General features: G+C 43.1%; 1 protein-coding gene across 5 annotated transcripts in view; it reads left to right on the top strand.

The window, feature by feature from the left end:
• The window catches only part of ADCK1 (aarF domain containing kinase 1), a 75,676-nt gene that overhangs the window by 36,267 nt on the left and 12,729 nt on the right, over window positions 1-26,680 (top strand). For all 5 annotated transcript variants that reach the window (XM_063399083.1, XM_063399081.1, XM_063399085.1 and 2 more), the window contains 3 exons: window positions 15,532-15,690; window positions 19,351-19,509; window positions 22,711-22,827. In XM_063399083.1, the coding sequence (XP_063255153.1) occupies window positions 15,532-15,690; window positions 19,351-19,509; window positions 22,711-22,827 (435 nt within the window). The remainder of the gene's footprint in view (window positions 1-15,531; window positions 15,691-19,350; window positions 19,510-22,710; window positions 22,828-26,680) is intronic.

Raw genomic sequence — 26,680 nt, forward strand, 5'->3', positions numbered from 1 at the left:
CTGTGCTTGGCCTGCCTTGTCTCTGGTAAGAGGCCCCAGTCACTGGCAGATCCCAGTGTGGCTGCCTCTACACCGAGCCCTTGTGTGGGCAGCAGCTGTCCAGAACTGCTGCTCCAAGGGCAGATGGAGAAAGCAAACAGAGAGCTTTATGTGGCTCAGGTAGTGAACCTTGCTTTGTTTCTTGTGTCCCTGCTCACTCTATGCAAGCTCTAGTGTTACTGACCCTTACTGTTGTGCCAAGGACAACCTGGTGTCCTTACTGCCAGGGGGGCTTTCAAAGAGGGTGCTGCCTCTTTCCATGGGTTTTCTCTCCACTCAGAGCTTCTGGGAGAGTTTGGCTGGGTTCTGCTCATAGCAGCCTCTTCCAGCATATTATAGGCCCCATAGTCTAAGAGAGGGAAGGTTTTGAGTATAGATTAGAGGATAATCTCCTTTGACTTCTTTCAAATTGGCAAGATTTACAATATAGAAAGTTGGACAGTAGAAAGAAGGATTGCTTGGAGGGCCTTCTGTAAGGAGGAGAAAAACTTCAGGTCAAAAGGTGCAATGGGCAATGGCCTCTTAAGGAATAGTTCTGAACTGGATGCTTAGTGACGTTTTTGCCTTCAATTTACAAATTCTTTAGGTGTCTGGGGAGTATGATATACCTGCATGGAATTTGTTGGTTCAGTTTCTGTGCAGATGGTAAGCTGTGTTCAGTATTGTTTTCTCAGAGTTTTGATTACACCTGAAGTGTTGCTCTGAAGCAAATACATCTTGGCTGATGGTACACACGACAGCTATGTCAGGCTGTATTCAGTGTCCACATCCTGCAGAGGTGGTGGAGTGCTGCACAGCAATGCTCAAGCCATTGACAGAAAACACTTTTCAGCATGTGGGTAACTCTTCCAATTCCAAACAATTACTGGAAATTGCAGTCTGCAGCTGGGATTAATAGTCCTTATTCTTGCATATAGAGACTTTCTTTTTTGAAATGTGTATTTCCTTTGCTCAGCAAGGCATTTCTGACACAGCAGGATCCATGTAGGGGCAGAAACACTGAGCTGCTATGTTGAGGGACTGGCTTCTTTTTCAAAGCCCACTGCTGATACCCTCTGAAATATTCTTGATGTTTTGATCTGGACACAGCCTGGGTTTGCTATGCCTGAATTTTTCTGAGGGAGGGAAGAATCCCATCATCTGCCTTCCCACTGATCTTTTAATGTCTTACTTGATGCTGCCTAGTTATTATCTCCTAATTTCTTTCAGAATTTTACATCTGCACAGTTACTTGGCTCTTGACCCATCAGAAACATGAAAACATGATGCAGTGAGTCAGGCAACTTATGGAAATAAGTTATTTGTAGATGAAACAAATGGCATAAGATGAAATAAGGAGTTACAGGGCCTGACCTTGACATAGCTGTATTTTTCTAACACAGAGAATAGTCACATAGAATTTTTATGAATTTATAAGATATACAGTGATCTAATAGGTTTTGTTTTTTGGCACTTCTGGGATCTGTTTGACAGGCAGCTCTTGATTCTATGGAAGGATGCTGAGCCGTAAAAAAAAACTTCAACTCTACCGACAAGTTTTCTTCCCTGTGAAAATATTGCTAGGAGCATTGGAAATTCTCCTTATGGGAAGACACACTAAAGATGCTTTTATGTTTTGATGATTGCGGCAAAAAATTGGGATCTAAGGTATCTCCACATTCTTTGCACCATTAGTGAGCAGTGTGTTTGTTCCTTACAGGCAGACCAGCCTGAGGAAGTTTTCTCATGTTACGTTTGTGAATGTCAGGCACATTTTGCACTTATTTTCTGTAAGCTTTGCAGTATTTAGTTTTACAGGATGAGTAGTTCAGAGCCAAACCTCTGAAGCTGACTGTGACAACTGGAGAAGTAAATTCACGTGACCTATTGCTTGTGCCAGGAGAGCTCAGCTGAAGCAAACCTGCAAGTTTCTCCCTTACAAAGCTCATATAACTACTGCATCTCAAAAAATTGGCAGGTTCTTGGAAAAGGCTCTTCAGCACCAATCCTTCCAAGTTTCAAGTTATTAGTAGAAAATTTACATTAGTTAGCTCATCTTGGATAATGAATGAAACTGAGGTGGTATCAGTTGTGCGTGGAGAACAAAGCTGATTTTCTCAAGCACCTTATTGGATGTAGCTGATTGGTTCAGGTCTATTAACTGCTATTCCCATTTATCAAGAAAGCCTAGAAGGAGGCTAGAGCAATTAAAATGACTAGCGCTTGTTAAGAGGGGTTATAGTAAAGAAGTCTTTCCATGTAACTTTTTCCAGCTTGTCCTTTATAAACTGCTAATGTTTTTGCCCTGTCTGCCAAGAAAACGTATAAGCCAATGCCACCCCTTCCTGTCCATCTTTTGTCCTTTGGACCATAACCCAATGTATTCCTCTTCTATTTTATTTTTCCTTTTTGTTTGAAAGATGTGTGAGGCTGGTTCTTAATGGGATATCCTGGCCAAGGCCTTTGTCAGTCCCTTGCAGTCATTAAAACCAGCTCAGGAATTACAGATTGGCTGCTCCAAGATAAACATTTGAGACAGTGAGTGAGCAGGAAGGAATGGAAAAGGTATGGAGCAGAATGGTTCTGTGGGCCTTATCTCTCTAATGGCTACACATGGCACACTGATTACAATGTGTTGGACTGAGTGTCTCCAGTGACTTAGTGTCTTGTACCTGATGAGGGAGAAAGTGCAGCCTGACCACTCTGGGATACTCTCTCCTGGCTTTGCTCTCCACAGGACATGTCTGAAGTGGATCTTGGTACTTGACCTCTCTTTGGTGAGGTGAATCCTGGGTTGTAATGAAAGGCTTTTTCAGATAGTTACAATAGTTTGGAATCCACCAAACTGTTTATCTTCATCCACAGAAGCCTAAATATTTTGAATTATAGGAAACAGAGCTACATACCAGTTAGTATTTGGAAACTTCCTGTCCTGCTCCTATTTCAGAGGCTGACTTTGTTGCTCCATTTTTTAGCCATATCAGCCTAAGGGAAGGAAGAAAGGCATTTGAATTCTGGCTTTAAAGTAATGGGTTGCTAGATTGCTTGGAAACGCATGTGAATTAATCAAAATTATCCCCCAGCTTTGTTTCTGTAGCTCACTTTTGTCCCGGTAACAACCTCTAGCAGTACACACTGGGGATGCTAGAGGAGAACTCACATTCAAGCTGTTTCGTACTGTACCCTGGACTGTCAGCCCTTCCCTTTGCACTACTTGTCACCCTGCAGTGGCAGCAGCAATGCTAGGCCTGTAAGTGTAGTTGATTTATGTTAACTATTGAAACAATAATGTTTAATCTGTAAAGTGCTAATCTATTTTTTATGTTGATTATGAATAGGCCAGCTGTGCCTACTTTCCTATTCATAGAGTTTAGTGAACAAGCCCATTTCACAGGCTGGGTTTGGAGGGTAATTTACATGAGAGCAGACACTGCTTTAAGGAAAGTAAATCAGCTGGGTTACACCAGTGAAGCAGGGATTTGGCAGTCCTTCACTAAGATCTGGGGGCAAAGAAAAAAACATGGGAGGAAGAGGAGAAAGACAGATAATAAATGAACTGTAGAAGGAGCAGAAAGGTGAGAGCAGATGTGAAAAGTAGGGAAAATATGGTCAGGAAAAGAAAGGAAAAGTTGATATTCAGAGGAGAGATTGAGAAGAAGGAAACAGGACAGGATGTGGCTGGTTTAGCATAGGATTTTTCTCTTTGCATCAGTGCAGAGAGCTCAGGGTTCCATGGTTTGCATGACTGGTCATTAGGGAGGACCTAATGTATTATGCCAGTGACACTATTGGCAAAGTCAGTTGTGGATTTAATTTGTTGTGCAGTTGTCTCTCTTGAGAGACTTTAATTTATCTCGGTACATTTTTTTCCAAGAGTTGGCTACAAAGGATACAAACTCCAGGGCCCCATCCAGACCTTTTTGTAAGTTATTCTACCCCATCTTCTGCTTAGTCCCCGCACTTTGGTCTCTGTGGTATGGAGTGCTGAATAGCTGTATCTTTCACATTGATTTGTCTGCCATGTGTGCTGGTGTTTCAATATCCCATCAAGGCACACCTAACACCAGTAACTGGCTAATGAGCTTTACATCTTCAGCAGAGCTTTACTTCCTTTTAAGCATAATTCTTCTAAAGTAATGCCTTCTTATATCCCTTTATACCAGTTCAGTTCAGGCAGAGCTGCCCAGCTCTGCCAGACTGCATGTAGTTCCAGGTCCACCTCAGACCCGTACTCTTACTTCCCTGTTCTATTAATCTGCAGCAGTGTTATGCTTCAGTAAGACTTCAGGCCTGCTTGTATCTATGGAATTATAGCCAAAGCCAGAGGAAAGGATATAACTGGGCAGAATCTGTTTATGACTGGGCTTTGCCCTCTGCATGTCATTGTTATACTGTGCCTTTGTCCACCCTGGTGACAGGCTGCTGGATTGTCCAAAGCTGTTTCTGTCATTCCTGCTCTTTGTCCCAGGTGATGAAGATCATCAGAGGGCTGGAACACCTTTTCTGTGAACACAAGATGAGAGAGTTGAGGTTGTTCAGCCTGGAGGAGGACTGGGGGAGACATCATAACACAGTCTAGTAACTGAAGGGAGCCTACAAGAGAGCTGGAGAGGGACTTTTACAGGGTGTGGAAGGGATAGTGTCGTGGTTGGGGGGGGGAGGTGAATTTTTCCAGGGGGATGTGGGCAGTCCAATCAGTGATCAGCTTTTCTGCTGGCACCTGGGTTGGTCACTCAGAGGTTTAGACACGCCTCTGAGGACACAAAGAGTTAAAAGCAGGAGTCTGGGGGGCTTAGCCTCTTTTCAGATCCTGGTTTCAGCAGAGAGACGTCTCTAGCCTCCTTTCCCCGCCTGGCCACGAGGCTGGGTGGGGGAGGAGAAACACGTAGTCGGCTCAGGTAAGCCGGAGCCCCCGGGGGGGGGAGAAGAGAAGGGACAGGACTGGAACTGAGCTGTCTCGTCCAGGATAGAGGGGTAGAAAACTGTAGAAGTGCCTTCTGTGTGTGCTCACCCCCTCCTTCCCCCCAAACTCCGGGAGAAGTTGCTCAGCCACGTGAGGGTTTGCGGAGCCTGGGAGTGCCTGAGCCTGCACCTTGCCGAGAAGAAACTGTTAACCCTTGCTTGGCAGAAAGAAACTTTTCTTAGACATTGATTCTCATGACTGGTAGTTTTCGGAGAGAGGGAAGCGGCCTGGAACCGAGATGATAAAGCATAATTGGAAAGAACTCGATGGAAGAATGAGAGGAATAGCCTTGGAGCTGGACTTTTCTTGCATAATGTCAGCCATAGACTGAACTTGAGTCTCTTTTGAACATAAACTGCATTTTTAGGTAGATACAGCTGCCCTTGTTTTTGCTACAGTGACTGGCACTTGGAAGAGTGGAGCGAGCAGAGAAAAGAGAGAGAAGGTGAGGTAGCACCCTCTGCCCTCAGGGCAGACCTGCTCCTGGAACCCTGGCCCCTGAGTGAAAAAGAGAGAGCTCGGCATGCAAGTATCCTTAAAGAGCCCTGTATGCAGTTTTCAGCCTGTAGACAGCAGTGAGAGCGCTAGACATAGGAAAAAGAGAGTGTCACCTTAGCAGACTTCTCCGGGCAGTGCTATGGGTGACATAGAAACACATAAGGGGTGGACCCGTGTTTTCTGAAGAACAGTCTGTGGTGTGAGAGAGACTCCTCTCTCCCTTGCTGAATTAAAGATTAGTTTGTTTTTGAGTGGTGATTGTTTGATCTAAAACCCAAGGGTTGGTCTGTGAAGAGTGATGGGTGGAGAAGTAGAAACTAAGAGAAGAAATGTTCTAAGAAGTTTTTATTTCTGTCTCTGTGTGTGTTTAAGAGTATTTCTGTCCCTGTTCTTATGTAATTAATAAAGTTTTAGTGAGTTTTTTTTTTGTTTTCAAGATTTAAGCCTACTCTGCTCTGTTCCTGATCACATCCCACAAGAGTTGTTAGAGAAAAAACATATATTCATGAGTGCACTAACATCTAGCCAGTGTTAACCCATAACAGATAGCACAAGGGGAAATGACTCCAAACTGAAAGATAGTAGGTTTAGGTTAGATATTTGAAAAGAAATCCAGTTTTTCTAATTTCTGTGAAGGTGGTGAGGTACTGGAACAGACTGCCCAGAGAAATTGTGTCTGCCCCATTCCTAGAAGTGTTTAAAGCCAGGCTGGATGGGGCTTTGAGCAACCTGGTTTAGTGGAACAGGTCACTGCCAATGGCAGGGAGGTTGGAACTAATGGATCTTTAAGGTCTCTTCCAACCCAAACCATTCTATGATACTATAAAACAAAATGCAGTACTGTCCTGCACACACACTGCAGGAACCCTGCACTCATCCTGCACACACACAAACACTGTCCTGATCCTATTCTTCGTTTGCCTCTCTGTGGATAGATTTTGCCTACCATTCCCCATACAAGCTCTGTCTACAAATGCCCTGCTCCATGCTTCCTTTTTAACTCTGTGCTCAAGCATTGGCACAGCTTCACTTGCTGACCAAATCCTTGCACCTGACCTCTTCCAAACATCCCCTCATCTCACTCTGTATAGTGATATAAAACTGCCCATACACATTCCCCCACAACCCCCCTGCCTTGTCGTATACACTTCTTGAAGCCCCCAGGCTTTCAATGCTGAATCAGAGGCATTTAATATGAGGCACAGGTGATGTGTGTTCCTGGAGGTCCCCATATATCCTCAGGTTCTGGCAGGTGGTTATTTCTCACTGGGCTTCTACTGCTGTGCAGGCTTAGTGCGGACAGGGCCCTTGGAGTAACTCTGCAGTCCTCTCTGAGCCTCGCCCTGCCTGGCTGTGACTAACATGGAGCTTGTTTGTTGTGGCTCCTTGACCCTTTCCTACACAGGTTTCAGCCAGTGCGTGGTGGAGATGTGTTTGTATCTGGAGTCAAAATGGTCTTGGAAGTTCATTTGCGTCTGAGTGTTTTCTTAAATCTAACCTTCTTGCTTATGTGGCAACTGGCCCCATCTCTGTGGCATTTCAAGTGAGGCTTCATTTTGGTTCAGGTAAGAAATTTTTTACATTGAGAACTACCAATGGCAACAGTTTCCCCAGGGATGTGGTAGGGACCTCATCCTATTTTTTCAAGATGTTACAATCTCTTCTAGACTTCCTTTCCCATGACAAGTTAAACCAGACCATCTTTTGAGGTCCCTTCCAACCAGAGGTGTTCTATGATTTGATAACTCTTTACAAATGTTCTGTCTTTGCACTAGGCTGCTGACATCTGTACGGGTGATATATCATTTGGGAATATGTCTTCAGGAATTCAGTCAAGGGGTTTTCTGTGTTGGGGACCTCCACATATCTTACTACATGTGTGGCTCAAGAGAAATGGAACTTTGAGGAGATGGGGGACTATTGGCTTGTTTCCACCTGCCATTTGTAATTTCACCAGGCACTTGATGTCTAGTACTAGATTTAGACCTCAAAATGAGGTCAATGTGCATGACAAGGTCAAAGCTTCAGGCATACTTGACAAGAAAGGTGGTGACATTCATTCTCTGTTGTGATGAGAAAGGAGATAGAAGGGATGGTTTGACTGAGAAGATTAGGAACTGTGCTTTAGCTTTGTTGAATGTGAGCAGAGATATGAGTGTCTGAAAGAAGATGACTGAGAAACAGGCTGAAATTGTAGTTTGGTTAGAAGCAGGCTTATGTACGGTACAGAGCCAGAACTAGAAGTCAGCAGAAAGGAAGTGGGAATTTTATGTGAGCTGTTATCCAGATGCAGTAGTGGGGGTAGAGGTTGGGAGCAGAGCTTTGTGTAACAGCTCCAGAAAGCTGGAAAAGGGAGAAGCAGCTGCTCAGATATATTAAGAGAGCCATTAAAAGAGCAGAAGGCTGAGGAGACTCTTCACTTCCTTAGGAGCTACTGGAATGTTCCTGCTATGTTAGCACTTTCAGCTCTATTGCTTGGGAGCTGAAGAGCTGCAAAGAACACAGAAAGCCTTGAAGATCTTAATGGAAAGGGGCCACTACTGCTCTACCTCAGCCATGGAATAAGAATCCCTTTTGGGCAGATGCAATAAAGAGTTGTCTTCTGCTGTGCTTCTACTGTGCACTGGTGTAACAAATGAGACCCTCCTTTGTTAGCTGGGGAGGAAAGAGTGCTTTCAATAAAATTCAAAAGATGGCTAGGAGTGGAGTCATTGTGTGCTCTTGAGGTACTGTGATTCCAGTCTGAATAACTGACAAGTGTGGCTCCATCCTCACAGACAGGAGAGATGCAGAGGAAGTAGTATTTCCCCAAAAAGTCAGAGGGAAAAGAGTGGGTTTAATGAGAACTGCTCAGCTGGGAGAAAGATAAAAGAGCAAATTAAACAGAGTATTTGTATGTGCAAGGAAAGAGCAGGGAAACATCTGCCTCGTAGCCTGCACTGTTGGAGTGAGTAAGTAGCTCACAAGTCACTATTTTCTTTTTCAGCATGATGGAATGGAAAGCAAACAGGATTATACATGAAAATACACACCTTTGCTTTACTTTGCTTTGGTCTGTGCATTTTGCATAGGCTATAAGATACTTACGTCATGCAAAATAGATTGCACAGTGCCATTGTTTACTGTGCACATAAGAGAGTGTAGTTTTACATCTTCCTTTTCCACACAATTGTAGTTGTTGGTGGACTCTTGCTTGACCATTAGGATAAGGAGCACTGGCTGCTGTTGGAGGCCAGTCACAGACAGTCTGGGGTGTGGAAATGGTTTAGGGTATCAGGAAGATGACTAACTACACATGATACTATATTCTGAGATGGAAAGCAGTGAGATGCTGAACAGGTCACAGGTCATTATGCTAATTAACTTCATCAGGAGACACAAAATAAGCATTTTCTCAATGTCCACATCAGTGTTAGAGGGACTATTAATCCCTTTGTTATTACTTGGGGATTCTGAGGAAATAGTTGATTCAGTCATTCAAGGTTCTTCTACCTTCCATCTTCTCCAGAGGGAAGTGAACTGGACTTGCAGCTTAAAATACTAATGTAGCTTCCAACAGCAAAACCTTTCCCTTGGTAATGGACATTTTTGAGAAATAGAATTTCTTGGAATGTAGTTCTGCGTATGAGACTATAGACATGGGGAGAGCTACCTGTATGGGGTGCTTTGACCAGGAATAATGTTCACACACACGTAGATGGATTAGAAACTTGTTTGGAGACATCCCATCTTTGCTGTTTCCTTTCTCTGGTTTCATTATATGCTTGTGCTTCCAAAGATGTTGTGCTAGCCCTGCAGATGATGTCTGGACTCTGCTTTCTTACAATTTAGCTTGGTATCTGCCTTACATCAGAAGTATATTGTGCAGTTTCTCTGCTTTCAGAGTGCTTTGTGAAACCAGCACCCGGACAAAGAACAGCTGAATGAAACTAAACACAGAAGAGGCTGTGGTGAAATGCCATTGGAAAACCTGTAGAACTCCCAAATGTTGAAAGCATCTCTGGGTGCTGAGCTAATCTGTTAATCTTAGCATCCTGTGTCTCTGGAAGGTAGTAGAACATCCAGTAGCTTAATCAGTGAAAAACATTTATCTCCTTGTGCCAGTCAGGAGGATGTTCCTGAGCCAGTTATGTTCCAGTCTGGCTATGATAATCCTTGATTTTGTTAGGCTGAGTATTGTTTGTTTGTGAGAGCCATGGGTAAGTGATCACCTTTTCGAGAGATGGGAGATGAGGTCCACCTCACACACTCGGGCTTAGGAGACATACATCTGCTCTGTCTGCTCATTGCTCTTACTGCCTGCTGTAGCTGTCACCACTGAGATCCAGGTTTCGATCTGGGATGAGTGATAGTCTGAGACAGTTCTGCCTTGTCTTAAGGATTTGACTTACTCAGGAAAATAAATGAAGCTACCATGAGTGTGTCTGAGCACAGACTATTATGCAGGAGTCATCAGGGATGGAATAAAAGGTGCTTTTCCTCAAAGTATAGCTCTGTAAAAATTAAAGGTACTGTAGCAAGTAAAGTAGACTGATACTGCACAGCTCAGTGGAGGGATGTAATGAATACAAGAGTGCCTTCGTGTAGGCTTTTCCACTGCCTGTCTAGCCAAAGGAGAGTACAGAAAAAGGATTGTGGGTAAGCGGAACAGGAGGTAGCCAGGATCATAAGCGTCAGACAATGAATGAGTGAGCAGACGTTGGTCTCCGATGAGGGGGATCAAGGACTCTTCCTTTGGCAGAGTTCATTTTCTGTAACACTAATGGCTTTGTGACTGAGAAATGCTGTTGGTAGGATCCCAGAGAAGATTCTCAGGGTTTTAGCAGGTAGTGGGCTGCAGACGTCCACAGTGGTATGAGGTAGAAATAACCAGAAAAAGTGAACTTCACAGCCCTTTTTCTAGAAAAAATGCTGATGGTTGATGGACAGCCCTGACTTTGTGCTCTTGTTGTGAAACCTTAGCAGTGACTAATGAAGTTAGTGGTGATTGCCATGCCAGGAGCAAATGTGTACCATTGACACATGAAGTGACATGTTTGTGGCTGTATGTAATAACTGTTGTATATGTATTATACAGATAGGTTTCTAAAAGCAAAGCTCAAAATTTGGTCCTTATAAATTAGACAAAGGCAGATTTCTAGCTTTCTAATTCTACTCATTGAAGCATGAGCGCTGTGAACATGGTGTGGCCCAGCATCACATGGGATATCAAGGAGAAACAATGTTAGACCTCAGCTCTTCCAAATTCTAGGCAGGCACCTTATTGCATATCTCCCCCTGAAAAAAACCACCTTACTTTTCCATCCTGTGCACTGAAAGATGCAGGGATTTTCTGTAATAAGCCATAGGTAATTGTTTCAGTGCATGAGAACACACACATACCTTTACCTGCTTTCATTTGGATGCAGCATATATACCTCTCTGTATAATATGCGCATGCATGTGTAAATGTAATATGAACACCAGCAAATCCATTGAAAACAAAACACTATTCTTTATACATCTACAATATTATTAAAAATGCTGAATTAATAAATATGTGTTCTTGAGAGATGAATTTAGGAACCATCAATTAAGCTTGACATTCATTAGGTGGAGAGAAGTCCAATCAGATTTCACTGACTCAACAAAGCTGCCTATAAATTGTGGGCTTTTTGTTCTGACGTTTGATGAATTATTCTTCATAATCCACTGTCTACTGCAATAAATCTAATCTTTCAGTTTTTGCTATCTTAATAATTCTCAGAGCAACACTGTGACATTTTGTTTTTGTAGAGGGGATAGAAAGGCTGGGACAATGGAAAAAACCCTCACTTGCTGTCTGGGAAGTATATTGCTCTACACCAAGGTAACATTTTTCTCACACCTAGAACTCTGGTCTTGCAGACTTGCAGAGATCAGTGAGTCCTTGGCAGCCTGAGCCGTTATGGGTATCTTATAAAGATGACCAGCCTAGGATGAGGTTCACATTCCTTAAACCAGGAAGGGCATTCAGATTTCTGAGAGCAATAGCGTGCTAGTATTGATAAAGTGAATTCTAAAAGTCCTGATCCTTCTGTTGTTAGTGATCCTGCATCTCACTGCTCCCTAAGTATGTCTTGAAGAAATTGCTGACACATGGCAAACATTCATCACAGTGGCAGAGCAGAGCCACCACATCTTATGTAGAATGATGTTATATAGTGTTGGGCTGGGGAAAGGCTCCATGACTTAAGCTTCTGCTCCAGAGTACCCTGCTAGCAGCCTTTCTGGAGAGGGAAGAGAACATACCTCTCTGTGAAGTGGCCAAGTAGAAACCAGGCAGTAATACTCCATCATTTGCTGCAGCACATGGATATAAAAAGGTTGGGATTAAGAGGCAATATATTTCAAAAGAAATTAGCTAGCAAGACATGCACATTTAACTTTTATGGTTTAGAGATTAAGATATCAGGCTGGAAGTTGGGATATCTGGGTTAAATCCCAGCTCTGTCAAAGACTTCTCAGAACATACTAGGCAGGTCGTGTAAGGTAATACTTTCAGAAAGGACTCAGGATTTGGGAGCTTAAATCCAATTGATTTCCAGTATCTTCCTAAGTGTTTAAGGACAGGATTCACAAAAACTACTGAGGCATCCTGATGCCCAATATTGTGGCATCAGGTGGTATGTGCTGCAGACCTTGGGAAGAGCAGCTGTGCTTTGGGAAAGCACTTCAGCATGTGAGGAAGCCTGACTTCTGAGAACTCCTCAAAAGCATGAATTTGTGCAGGGCCCATATAGTGGCTGTGCACCTCATACCATGGCACTCTAGGCTTAATGTGGTCTCTTGATGCAACCTCACCATGAATACATACTAGTAAGAGTCTAAATAGATAGATCCTGTTACAGCTTTTGTATCAGTTCCTTGAGGTGTGAATACAAACAATCATGTATATTTTGCATATTTAAAATTAAATGAGCTTCATTCTTTAGAATTTAACAGTCAGGGTTGTGTTTCCAGCAAGTGAAGTACAAGTGCACATTCATTTGCTGGTGGAGCATGTGCCCAGTGGGGACCTGGCTGTGCAGAAGGAGTGAGGGAAACCACTGTGTACAGGGACACCACTCACCTGTATGGCTGTAAACTTGCAGCTGTCCTGTTGCTTTGAAAGAGCAGCCCTAATGTTCCTTTTAAACTTTTATTAAACCTGTCGAGAAACTATGCTTGTTTCATCTCTTGCCAGGATGTAGCCTGGAAAAACTTGAGGGTTTCTTAAGTCAGGTGGGCTCCAAGACTGTCCCAGACCTTTGCTTGTTAATTATCCATCCTGGAAATTACGGGTTTTGTTAAGGGTGCTTGTGAGCACTAAGACCCTGCAGCCTGTTCCAAGAACTCCCTGCTTGCATTAAATGGGTGCAGCCACCTTCCCTTGGAAAGACCCCGCCCCCACCAGGCAGTGTGGGAACCAGGCTGACTTCTTCTCTGCTTCCATGTCATACTGCCTCTTGCTCACTTTTGCCTGTCTAGGACACACAGGCTGCAGCAGAGGCATTAGCTACCTCCAGTGAGCTGAGAAAAGACAATTCCATAATGAACAAGGGTCATTTGCTAAGTGGGGGGTCCTGGAGCCCAGCCTTAATTGTGCTTCTGCTTTATCTCAGCCTCACACCTGCTCATGTAATGGCTTGGCTGTGATCTACTCCCTCCCCCTGTGCATGCTCTGCCCTTCTCCTCCTGGGGTAGCCATCAATCCTCTGGCCCTGTTGCAGTCCCTCGCCTTGCTGTCCTTGTGTGCAGCCTGTGAATGTGCACAAGTTTGCCCTGGAAATTGCGGGAGGGCTCTACCAGGCATGACTGCTAACCTGCCTTCCATGTGCTAAGTAGCAAGTTTTTAAATGAAACTCTTCTATCCAAAATAACTCCTAGATGCAGCTTTCTTCAATTATGTTTCTTTAGAAAACTTAGTCACACGATAATGAGGTATATATTATTCCTGCCAGAAGGAACATGTGCAGATTTTTTTTTTCCCCTGCATGCATTCAGTACTGGTGAAAATGACTGGATTGACAGTGTAGGCAATTAAGAGGTTTTGAAATCCAGAGCAGATGGAATTTTATCCAATTTATATATGATCTTACTATAAATGTACCTTGCTGGATTCAAGCCAGTGATCTCCCAGTTCCATGTTTTAACCTTTGGGAGATGTTACCCAGCCTTATGACAGTTAGGCTAGTAACCATTTTGTAAAGGATATATCTCTCTGATACAAGGATATAGGGTAATGAGAGAGTTGAAAAAAGTCCCAGCTTGACCTCATGTGGCAAATTCTCTGTTTGCATTTTTTTCTTCCTTTTGGGATCTTACAGCCCAGCAGGCTCTTGGCCACCTTAAATCTTTAACAGATCCTTTCTTCAGGCAGTATATACACTTCACATAAAGGTAAAAGTCCCTGTGTCTTTAGCACATTTTCTCTTGAGACACAAATGTCAATAGGTTTGAATTATGGACCTGCTGTAATTAAAAACCACATAACTAGTTGTTTTTAAATGCAGTTGTTTTACTTAATTGATTTTGCCGCCAGGACCAAAGAGAATTAATTAAATAAATAAAATGCACCTTCCTAGTGAATTACTGGAGGCAGCTGAGTCTGTGTTGGTATCTAATTACTGCAAATGCTCCAGTTTGTTGTTAGCAGTAGTTTTCTGTGGAAGGGGCTGGGAGAGAACGGGTAGGGTGGTGTGGGAGGGGGCTCATTCCTTGGCAGCTGCAGGAGGGAACAGGCTGCTCCTTGTAGTATTTTTCTTGCTTTTCAGCAAAAAGAGTATTCGTTTAAGGCTTTGCATGAAGACTTTGCTTAGAAGGTCTTTATTCATATTTAATTGCTAGGTTGCTGCAGCTCCCATCTTTAATTACCTTTTAAAAAGCAGGTTATAAAAATGCACTGACATTCTTTCTTTTTTGTTACTGCATAAATTACAGGCTTCTCAACTGCTCACTTGAAATCAGTCGAGCCCGTGAGAAGGGTAGGACAGGTTTCCTTTGCTGACTTCTGGAAACCTCAGAGCTGATGTTCACCTTCCCCTACAGAGCAGGACAAAAATCCTCACCCAGCATTACAAGAACTATGCCCGAAGCCACATATCTGTGTTGGCCCTCCCTGTGAGCTGACTGACTGCATGGAGGGCCCTGGCTCATCAGCTGGGGTGAAATTGCACCACTATGGTTGTAGTGTTTGCAGAGCCTGTGCTGCCTGGTGCTGCCAAGAGGGTCTCTAGCAGGGTGCTATCTTATCCAGGGCAGATGGGCCTTTACCCTCTCCCTTTGCCTCACTCATGTCTACCTTGGATTTTGCTTCCTGGCCCTGCTCCTGGAGGAGCATTCCTTGTAGTCTAGTCGTGAATTTCTCAGCCAGAGCTTCTAATAATTTCCTCTCCTGCTGGCCAAGTGTTTTGCCATCCCTGATTGGTGCTTTTTCTGAGTTGAGAGCACTGGTTACTTTTACAGAAGGTGTCATGTACAAAGTCCATCACATCAAACATGTTTTCAGGCCAAGTTGTCGAGGTTGAAACAGCAATTTTTGTCCCCCTGTCCTGAATGCAGCCCTTAACTCCTGCTCCCAGTCATGTACTGGCTTTCACCAAGTAAGCTAGCTGCTGCTGTAATGCACAGAAATACACACTGTCAGGTTTCAGGGGTGATGGTGGGTGGTATTAAATATCTGCAAAAGAAATAAGTGCAAAGGAACAGCTGTTGGCTTCTGCACCCAGGATACTGACCATAATCACTCCAAACGATTTTCAGGACAACCTGAAGAAATCTCTCACATACTGCCTGGCCACTTCAAGTCCAAGGTGAAACGTGCTGCTGGGACTTTGTCACAGGTTTCCAGAAGCAGAGTATCTCCAGGGCGCTTGCGCATTTGGCAGACTCAGAGGCCAAACAATGACAAGGCTGAGAGAGGGGACAGAAGAAGGATGAAAGGGCTGAGTCTGCCCAGATTTGGCACATGAACTCTCTGGCCTGTGGGCAGGGCTTTCCTGAGAATAGCCTCTGTTACCCCAAGCTGATGCCTCTTTCTCTTCTCTTGGCAGATAAAAGAGCTCTTCATGAGTTTTGAGGACACTCCCTTGGGAGCAGCATCACTAGCCCAGGTACACAAAGCAGTGCTGCAGGATGGGAGAACCGTGGCAGTGAAAATCCAGCACCCCAAGGTCCAAGCTCAGAGCTCCAAGGATATTTTGCTCATGGAGGTAAAACTACCTGTTGACTTCAACTTACTAAACAATTGCCATTGAAACATATGGGGACCACATTCAGCCATGGTGTAAGCAGGAAAAACACCAACCTGTGGCTTTGAAACCTCCACAGAGATCAATGCTGTCTTGCAGGATTAATAGAGAAAATTGGTGAGGATTGCAGTGCTGGTGATTGTGTGGACGGAGAGACTGAACAACAGGGTAAGAGGGAAGGAGAGCAGAAGACAGGTAAAGATGAATGACATCACAGTAAGTCCATAAAAGATTTAAGAAATAGAGAGTCCTGAGATCTCTTTTCAGCCTCTGTGCCCATTGACTGGTCTCAGTTCTCTTGTAGTCAGGGCTGTGTGGCAAGGAAAATCACTGTCCTTGATTAGCATGGGGTTTTTTTATTAAATTCTAGTATGGATTCAACAGTGGGTGAGGTTGCTATGATTCAGTTTTGTTTCTTGGTCAGCTCCTTAATGCTGAACTGATTCATGGTAGAAACAAAAATACCGAAATATGGAGAGGGTCACCTAACAGGCAAAAACACAGATGAGAGATTCAGCTAGGAAAAAAGTTTCAATGCCTAGCTCTTGTTCCTCTCCTGAATAGTAGGCACTACTCTTATTTCCCAGTGCAGTGTTGTAGCTTTTCCCAAACTTCTAAGTCTAGCCATGGAAAGGGGGAGAGAAAAACTGCAGCACTGTACTGCATTGCAACGGACAAAAATGACAAAAATGCCAGTGGTATGGCATAGAACAGGAAATGGACACAGGGCTGAGGTGGAGGAGATGGGAATGATTAGGTCTGTAAGTGGTAGCACTAAAGCTTTTTGCTCTCCTAATAAAGCATATATATATATATATATATATATGTATATGTCTGTATATACAGTAAGTACACATTAATTGGCAGACAGGTAGGTCCATGGTACTAAAGAGGGGAAGCTTAAGCTGAGGAGTTCTGATGAGTGTTTGGAGGGTATTGCTGATGCAGTAACACAGTTCTCCATCACAGAAGATCAGAAATCAAAGGTTCTGCCAGCAGCCTCTCAGAGTGCCACATAACTAAAGCTTCTCTAGGCAGTTAAAATACCCTGCTTTGAGCAATCCTGGCTAGTCTGCATAGAAGCACAGCTGATTCCAGCTGAGGCACATTAGTTTGCAGCTGAGTATTTAATTTGAACTCATAGTGAAATCAATTTTTGGGTTCCAAAGAGATGTCCCAATAAGATAGGATCTGTCTGTTTCAGTGCTGGTTTGAGAACACAAAACTGTTTGAACTGGCTTTATGTTCAGCTGTAGATTTGAATTTGATTCAGATCTTCTCCAGGACTCACTGCAGTGGTCTGCCCAGTGAATTTGTTTCTGGGAGTCATCACGTGCACAGCACTTCTCAGGGTGCTTATGACATCCCTCACTCCCTCCCAAAACAAGGTGGCAGAAAAAGAGCAGTCAAGGATTAAGGATGAGCAGGTAATGAAAGAGTGTGGGATCAGGGCAATAAGAGGAATGTGTGAATGACCCAAAACCTGTATTTACCTTGGGCCATTTGTGACACTAATAGTGGAAATGACAGAAACATACCTCCTCACACCATGTTGCTGTGATTGCTGATTATGCTGGTAAGAGACATTTAAACAAATTATTTTAGAATGATTCCTATTTTTTCTGGCTTTAAATAGTCCTTCTGGGAAACTTGAAACTAAACCAGTTTATTTTCTTTTGGTTGTTTAGTACTGTCCTTCTTGTACAGACAGTCTAGTTTACTATCTGCTTGTTGTATATATACAGGTATTGGGAAAGTAGCTCAGAAGGTGACACATGTTTTGTTTTTAAAAGGTCTCTCTTATGAAGTCTTGGCTTACATGCATGATTGTATCCTTGTGTGGGACTGTTTTTGTGTAGACTGCATAGAAAGCCATATCACATGTGCTAATGTTCTGATCCTTTCAAAATCAGACAGACATTGTAGCTAGGTAAAGAGGTTAATTTTAAATATTGATGGAGATGGCCTTATTTAGAGACTGATGGGAAGGAATTTGAACAAGAAAACATAGCTGGAGAATTCCTAAATTCACTTGAGATTTCATAGCATCAATGCTGACTCATTAAAAATCAGTACAGCATCTGATAAATCCAGAGAGAGACACCTCAGTGCTCTGTATATCAATAATTATTTCAAGACAATATGTTAGACAGATGTCAGAAAAGGGTTAGGTGAAATACTTGTTAGGTCTCTGCTGATGGTCAAGTTGGCAAATTGACTGAAAAGAGCGTTTGAAGAAAGTGAAAAAATGCATGAATTTCCTCATGTCAGACACTAGTGAAATAATCCTGGAGACCCTATGAAGTTTATGTTCATGAAGATCACTGGTTGCGTTTCATTTGGGCAACATAAATTTGAAAGGATTTATGCCTATAGATATAACAGTAAAAATACAATTCAATAGTGTCTGGAACCTGGTGATTACATTTTTAAAGGAACATTGAGTTTGCAACTGACATTTAGATAAGAGAAGTTGAGATGGGGTGGAGAAGAAATGTTGTCACACAACTGAACAGGAGCAGTGTTGGTTCATAAATTTATTTTTGTCATACATTTCAGTGATAGCAGCTTCCTGTGTGTACTTTAAATGTTCCTCTTGCAGTGCAGGAGTTCACGCCTCAGTAGTGGAGATCAAGAAAGGGAAACTCTGCAAGAACACACACTTAAAAGCTTTTTTCTGTTTCCAGATAAATGTGAAATAAAGACAGCAAAGTGCATTCTATTTTTATGGGGTTTTTATTTGTTTTATGATTCAGTTAGTTAAAAACAGGCAAACAAATTAATTTCCTTAAGGTGTGTTCCAAATTGTCAGCTTGTGTGAATTTGCAGCTCTGGTGGAGAAACTGTCCCTTTGTTTGAATGGAAAGCATACTTGGCTGCTATGAAGCTTTGATGATGCCATCCAATTGTGTAATGTTGATTCACTCACTCCTTAAATGTTTCTTCAATCAAATATTTCAAGGAACTTTTTGGCTGGGCTTTTCAAGGGGCTGTGTCGCTGAATATCTAACCCTTTTACGAAGAGGAGCATTCCATGTGTTGAATATATGATACTTGGGAAATACCTCCTCAGCCTTGTAAGGATGCCTTTGCCTGATGCTGAAGAGCAACTTGCCCTTTCACCCCCACCAGGAGTGTTACTTAAAAATCTGTAGCCTACTAACTGTATCCAAACTCCACTGTCTTCTTTGAACTGCCCAGAGGATTTTCTGTCCTCAGCAGTGGAAGAAGTAACATAGAGGTGACAAGTCTTACTTTAGATCTTCCTCATCTATGTTATCTGAGAGCTGTTCAAAGGAAGCCAAAGAATGACTTGTAGAATTATAGAACTCAGAAGATAATTGCTCCAGCGCAACCCCCTTGGTGAGATCTGGCCATGTGGTCTCTTCTCCAGAGCTTTGTTCTCTTACTTCTAGGCAGCAGCCAGCTGGCCTCCCTTTGATGTGTGTGCCATCATTTAACTGCTAGGTGTGCCTTCCTCTGTGGAAGTATAGGCCAGAATTTGTAAAACACTTGGGTTTTTTATCTGTAAGTCATATGGAATGATCCTATCAAAACAGCGCTGTGTGTAGCTGTGTGACTTTGGAGACAGGATGCAACTGATTGTTTCCTTGTTCTCAGGTTCTCCTCTTGGTTGTGAAGCAGATTTTTCCAGATTTTGAGTTCATGTGGCTGGTGGAAGAAGCTAAGAAGAATCTGCCCTTAGAGCTGGATTTCCTCAATGAAGGCAGAAATGCTGAGAAGGTTGCTCATATGCTCAAAAACTTTGACTTTCTGAAGGTGAGAAAGCACAAATTTCTGTCTATGTGTGTGCATTAATAGTCTCTCTTACTGCATCTTATGCCTCTCATTCACCAAATGGAGGAACCATAAGGAGGGAGAATGGAGTTCAGCCCCTCTGTGTTGTTCATCCTAGACAGCTCTGCTGATACAGACCAGAATATGCTCTAAGATGTGCTTTCTCCTTGACTGTTTCCTATTGAATGCACTGTGTTGGGTCAGGAGTAGTGGCTTGCAACCAGCATTCTTTGGAGCCTGCTACTCATTTTCCCATGGTTTTTTTTCTGAATTTCATTTTCATTTTCTTTCTGAACTTGTTCAGAGACTGTGGTTTTGCCATTCTTTGCTGAGCCATCTGATGGTACCTTTCCTTGGGCTCTATCTCAACTGAGGGCAAGAAATGGACATAGAACAGAAGAGCTAGACTGAAACATATGATGTCAAGTAGTATTGAGGACAATTTGTATCTCAGGGAGAAGCATATTCACATGAGTCCTTCCTGCTGCAAAAGAGCACATTCTCACTCTAGAATTGGACTTTTATCCTTCATACACATCTATGGCTAATGCATTCATGTTACCTTCATAGAGAAACCAAATTGCACTCATGTGTGGTCTTCCCCACTGATACTTTTTCCCCACCTCCCCTGCTACACGCTTAGGTCACTGACAAATGTCTCAAGTACAACCAGACATGTACACATCTCATTCTTGGAAAGACATAAGGTCACATCTTCAAAGTCATGTGTTCAGAAATCTTTTGCTGCCATACAAGAGACACAAGCGTTCAGTGTGTGCTTTCTGGAAACACACATAGTGCCATGGTTGCAGTCACTGATGTGACTGTGCCCATGGCACATACAAAGAGGCAGTGAGAAACGCACCCTGCTGTGGACCTTCCTGCATACACACTTCTAAATGAGCTTGTCAGCTCCTGTTTATGCAGAAGTCCCAAGATAGAAGTGACAGAGGTCTGAAATAAGGTGAGTTTTGTTAGGCTTTACAGGCGGATATATCCAGTTTTCCTTGCTTCTTCCATGTAAGGGCTGTAATTCCATGTTGCCTAATGCCAGTTTTGGTGCAGTCTTTTTGGAGCCCAGTGGCAGCAGTGGCCTTCCCATAGGCACAGATAGGTAAAAGCCACCACATGGAAGGCCAGAGGCCAATAGTTTTGCTGAGTGGGTGCTTATCAGAAGTGATGCACCTTAGAGAGTGTATCCATTGCAGCTGCAAGTAGCATACTGTGAAGTAAATCCCTGTGGAGATGGCCTATCACCTCCTTGCTGGGGTAAGGAACTATCATGATATCAGTATGTGTAACAATAACAAATGACTTGAGATGGCTAAATAATGGATTCTCCTGTCTGACCTGCCAATTCAGAGACGTGTTCATCACCTAAAAGCAACAGAAGAATTGGGCTCCTGTATCATAAATTTTCCTAAACACGCTAGAAAGCTGAGAAGCAGATTTTGTGCTGTGAACCTGTTTGAGCTTTTAAAGCCAGAGATAAATTATTTCCACACACAAGCATTAGAGCCAAACATCTGTGAGTAATTAAAAAAAAATCACTGAAGAATTTGGCTGTGATTGAGAGAGGCATCTTCGACAGCATGAATAGCGCTTTACAAGCCTACTGACTTGCCTGTGTAAATCCTGAGACAAGAATGAGTGTCACTGGAAGTGATCTAAGGGATCAGTGAGCTAGAGGGGATGGGGAGTTTTAGTTTCGGAGTTAGGAGGCTTTCTCACCAATCTAACTGCAAAGAATGGGCATCCAGATAAGCTGGGAAGTCTGTGAGTGTCTGAAGCCCCCTTGCTCACAGTGGATCTATGGCATCAAAGTCTAAGCAAGGTTTGCATGCAAAGTATACCAGGAGTGTTGAATGGTGGGACTGAGGGACATTGAAATTGCTCAGCAAAGGAGCCTTTGATCTAAAGTGGCACACACATGGGAAAGTAGAAGTGGTCTCTCCAGGACAGGGAAAGGAGGGAAGCAGATAGTTGGTAAGGGACTGGGATATTGTCAGTAGTTAAAAGCAACAAATGCTGCTTGTTCAGGAGCTATGATGAGCTACAGTGGCCTGGTTGGTCATCCCCTGGTTTTGGTCAGTTGATGGACAACACCTCTTACCGCTTCCTGTCCTGGCCCAAGGTGCTGGTCCTGAGTCCATGGCTGAATCAAGAGGATGAGGAGAGGTGACTGCAAAGCTGGCTTACTATTTGCATGATCCAAAATTATTATCTCTTTATTGGGGCACAGTAATGGGAGTAGGCGGAGCTCCCTTAGGTCTTTGCTAAAATGTACATGTGTGTCTTCACACATGTGCAGAGGCAGATTTGGGCAGATTTAGGGTTTGATCAGCACAGTAACATGAGGAGTTTCAAAAGCGAATTCAGCAAAATGGCTCTTGACAATAGGGACTTGAGCATGGGAGAAATTTCTCTGGAGAGGGAGGCTGGAAAATGGGGAGCCAGCCTGTCAAGTCACTTTCTCCCTGGATGACACCAGACCTCTTCTCTGGTACCTCACTCAGCTTGATCTACCACAGCTTGAATGAAAAGGGCTTTGACATTTTACACTCATTACTGTGTTGTTGGCAATAAGATAGTTAAGGGTCTCCCAGGGTTTCTGTGACAAGACCCTTATTTGTGACACTCGATTTTTCTCCCAGTTCAATTGCAGATGGCCTAAGTATGCAGGGTTTGTCAGCTCCAAGGCGTTCATGTTCCAAGGGGCACTGCGGAGATACAATTTATGACCATGGCTTATAATTTTTAAAGCTGCATAAGTGGACCCTGTGCGTAGCAAACAAGATGCAGTTCCTGTCTAAAGGAGCTGAGTGGATGATTCAGAGACTTGCAATAGGTACTAGTTAAACAGCCCAGCTAGAGGAGCTGCAGAGCAGGTAAGAAAGGTATCTCAGACATCACTGGGAATGGGAGGTGGTCAGAATCCTGTAGTGTGGTCAGAAATGTTGCATGAGATCAGATCCTACTGTAGTTGAATTGGTCTATTATCCTTGTACACATTGCTGCTGCAGAAGAGGCTGATAGATGGATTTACTTCCTTTGTGCTCATCCAAAAAACCAAGTCCTTGCTTCAGCTGCTTCCATTTTTACACCTTTTCTGGGACTTGTGTGATATATTCTCCTTCCTTTCTCAAGCTGTTGTCTGACCTAACCCATCTGTTTCTGTTTCAGGTCCCCAGGATCTACTGGGAGCTCTCAACAAAGCGTGTTCTTCTCATGGAGTTTATGGAAGGAGGACAAGTGAATGACAGGGCCTATATGGAGAGGAATGGCATCAACGTCAATGAGGTAGTTTCTCAGCCATCTCTGAACTGGGCGTGCTGAGCAATGCAAAACTGATTTTGACCTTGATGCAAAATGGAGGCTGACAGGGCAGGATGGGGTGGGGCAGAAGACTAAGCACACATGGATGTGAACAGAGCAATCAGAGAGGTTTCTGTTCTCGTGCATTTTGGAAAAGTACATAATCCCTTCTGAGGAACACTCTCCTGTAAGCTGCAGAGCTAGGGAGATCTTAAGGAGGCATAGTGAAAGATGACCATGCTCTTACATTAAAAGACACCCATGGTTTGTTCCAAGATGGAAATTCCTGTTACCCTAAAGGAATACCTTCAGTTTCTGATTATTTTTATCTCATGGACTTTGCTATTAAGAGAGATTTGAAAAGTTCTGTCTGTAGCAAAACATGGTCAGCTCCATTCATCTGGACAAGTCAAGTGGTCCCAAGTGAGAGAGTTGTTTCTTTGAGTGAGTTTATCCTATACTTCTGCTATAGGCAGAGGTGAAATCTAGCCCACATACTCAGATAGAAGAGTGAATATTCCTCAAGGCTTGAGATAGTCAGAAGGGCTTGTTTTGATACATTAACAGAAGAGCTCTTGAGCAATATGTACATTTAGATTTTGAGGTGTGCTTCCTCGTAGATCTCAGACAGCAGATCCATTTTGAGATTGAGGTAGTTAGCATAGTGTAGCTCCCTGGGGTTTTCTTGGAATTTTCTCACATTGCTGGAGGTAGAAAAGTTGGAGAGAAACAGCTAATTTCAGTTTTTCCTACTTGCAGAGGCTTTTGCTTGTGATGGAAGCAATGTAGGGTGAAAGTTCTGCTAATTTTTTGTTTATTCATGCCTTTGGGAAGGTTGTTTTGTGATGACTTGGCACAATATGTTCCATGCAGCAGTGAAATCATGTACTTTCCTGAGTCTGAGCTGGTCTCTAAATAATAGCTAAGACGTAATTTTTAAAAAGTTGTCAACAGACTTCTATTACTGCAAAGTATAAGCCCCAGAGAGTTCCAGCCATCTGTCAGGTAGAGGATGTTACTCAGCTCAGTGGTAGAAGTGAGTTTTCTTTTTTCATATTCTCTCCCCACTGCCTGAAATTAATGGTAAACTTTTACTGATTGCTAGCAAAGCAAGGTAGTAAGGAGGCAATACTGAGCTTGTCAGAATCATGTGATGGGAAAAGATGTCTGTTATTATGGCCACAGTAAGATGAGGTAGGGGCACTGCACACCCCAGACTTCTGCAGCAAGGTGCAGCAGATGGGGACAAATATTGCCTAGGTTAATTATTGGCTGCTGCTGTTGTTGCCCTGGGTAAGGGACTGCATGGCATGGTGGGGAGATGAGCAAAAGGCAGCAGACACTGAAAGGAGCATGAGGAGGGGGAGGCAACCTGGGTTTCAAAACTGTGACCTGGCTTATAATATGACAGCACTCTTGGCTTTCAAGAGATGCATTAGCTCCCTGTAAATCACCCAAATATACTTGTTTTATCAATCCCTCTATCATTTTACTCCATTTTGTTTTATGGTGTGGAGGAAGAGGAGTCTTCACTAAGCAGGATTTCTCTTTTGTGACAATGCAGCCTTGAAAAGCAAGCTGAGCCTCTCTCCTCTAAATGGAAAGGATCCCTGAGGTGAAAGCTCCCTTCAAACCAGGTTACTGACATTTACTTAATACCGTCTGTAGCAGGATTATCATTAAAGCTACCCAAAAGCACATTAATCTCTCTGGATCCGTCCAAGTGGTGGATTGTAATGGCATTTAATCAGAGAAGGCTTTGATTTCTAAAGACAAGTGCAAACATTGAAATATGTGCCTGTGGAACAGTTACTTATTCATGTACAAGTGTACTTGTACACTGTAGTGTAGCTGAGGAGGAACATGCAACTGGGATATTGACAGTGAAAGGGAAATCTGGAGAGGGGAGTTACCAGGAGTGAGCTGGCAGGAATTTTAAGGGAAGGCTAGAACATGGTAATGCTAAGAAGGGGGCATATGGAAACGGGGCTCTTCCTATTTTTAAATACAATAAAATTTGCAGTCTTGGTTGGAAAGGTATATTTGGAAGAAGTGGGTAGAGCAAGAAAGAGAGAAAAATTAGACTGAGGGGCTCGCAAGGGGGTTGTAACATGCTGTATACAGGAGGAAAGGAAGGGCAACAAGGCTACTTAGAGCATGGATTTTTAAAGAAGATCCTAAATGGCACAAATGTTACTTTTGCATCCATTCTGATTATACCTGATTCATTTAGAGAGATCTTATTTATATACAAATCTTAACATTATCTTTGGTCTGCTACATGGGTTTTCCATATCTCACCTTGTGAGTTCTCTGCCTGTCTCTGCAGAGGCTGCTGTATCAGCTGTGGAGCTTCCAGATGTGCTCATGGCATGTGCTGTATTGCCTCAAACTAACCAGCCAGCTCAGGTAGCCAAGTGAAGAGTCCCCATGATCAGCCTGATTTGGATTTGAGTCAAGGAAAGGAAACAATGCCATGTACTTCAGCTCACTGAGAGCCTGGTCACAAGCCATGGTTGATTCAGAAGTCAGAAATGTTTTTGTCCAGCTGAGAATTGAAAGCGAACAGCTAAGGTACTTAGGATGAACTACTGTGCACAATTATTGCCATCTGTTACTCTGTCCTATTGTGGCTTTTTGCTTCTTTCTGTTACTAAATGGGTTCTGCACTGAAACAGTATCTCTTAGCTTGATAAAGAGCCCAGTACCTTCCTGTAGCTGACAGCTTTGCAACTTGAAATACGCTTTCACTGTGGGATTTACCCTTCTGCCAAGAGTCAGGAGCTGTAGCTGTGTAGCTGCTAAAATTTAAGTGGGATTTCCCAGTGTGGGATCCTTTTGTCAGCAGTGGAAACCTCTCATGTCTCAAGTATTTGTGCTTATAACACTCAAGTGTTAGATGAATCGGAGCATGGAGAGCTCTGTTTCTGGGGAAAATGGCTATTCTTGCTCTTTGCACTTACTGAGTTAGTCTGGGGAGAGGTTTCTTTACATATTCTCCTACTTTCATCTTGTCTGAAGCTTAGTGAAATTCACAAGGCACTGATAAGCAGGAATAGTGACCTCCAGTATTTTCAGCTTTTGAACAGTGTACAGACACCAGGTAAAAGAGTTAGATTACACACAGACCTGTTTCTTACTGAAAGTAAGTATTGAGCATCAATGTCAATCAATTGCTTAAGTCTCAACAAGATGCTTTACATTAAGTCCAAGGAAATACAAGTGCGTTTAAAGCAAAGGAGAATGATCCCCATGGTCATTTTGGGTCTGACAGATGCAAGAAACAATAAAAAATACAATGACTAGTCTTCTCTAGCTGTGTCCTTTTGAGAATCTGTGCAAACTTGATGAGTTAGTGCCTCAGTTCCCTGGTGGATGAGTCAGAGTATTTCTCCCCACTTACACACCATGGAAGATGGAGCATTGAGCGTGAAAATAATTTTCTGAGTCCCCAACAGAGTACAGGACATGCTAGGAGTGCACGCCAGGAGTCCTAACAACTGTTCCTGTATCTTAATGACATCAGGTGTGTTCAGACATCATCTTGCTGTGATGCTGGATCACTGCATAGTAACAGTACTGCCCAACACAGCACTTTTGATCCTCACAACTGGATCACAGAGGACAGAGTGTGAAATCAGATCTCTTGTGTGACCGCCCTAATCTACTATGGATAAGAGCCATTTCAGAGCAGAGGCAGAGAAGGCTTCAAATTGTGGCTATTCTCCATCCACACCCTTTGCTAATTTGACACCAGTTTAATTGGGCAGAATTGCCCTAGCAGGATTAAACAAAACCTTAGACGATGGCTGTAATAACAGCAATGAAAGCAAGCAAA

The sequence above is a fragment of the Prinia subflava genome, chromosome 5 (assembly GCF_021018805.1).
Source record: "Prinia subflava isolate CZ2003 ecotype Zambia chromosome 5, Cam_Psub_1.2, whole genome shotgun sequence".
Lineage (NCBI taxonomy): Eukaryota > Metazoa > Chordata > Aves > Passeriformes > Cisticolidae > Prinia > Prinia subflava.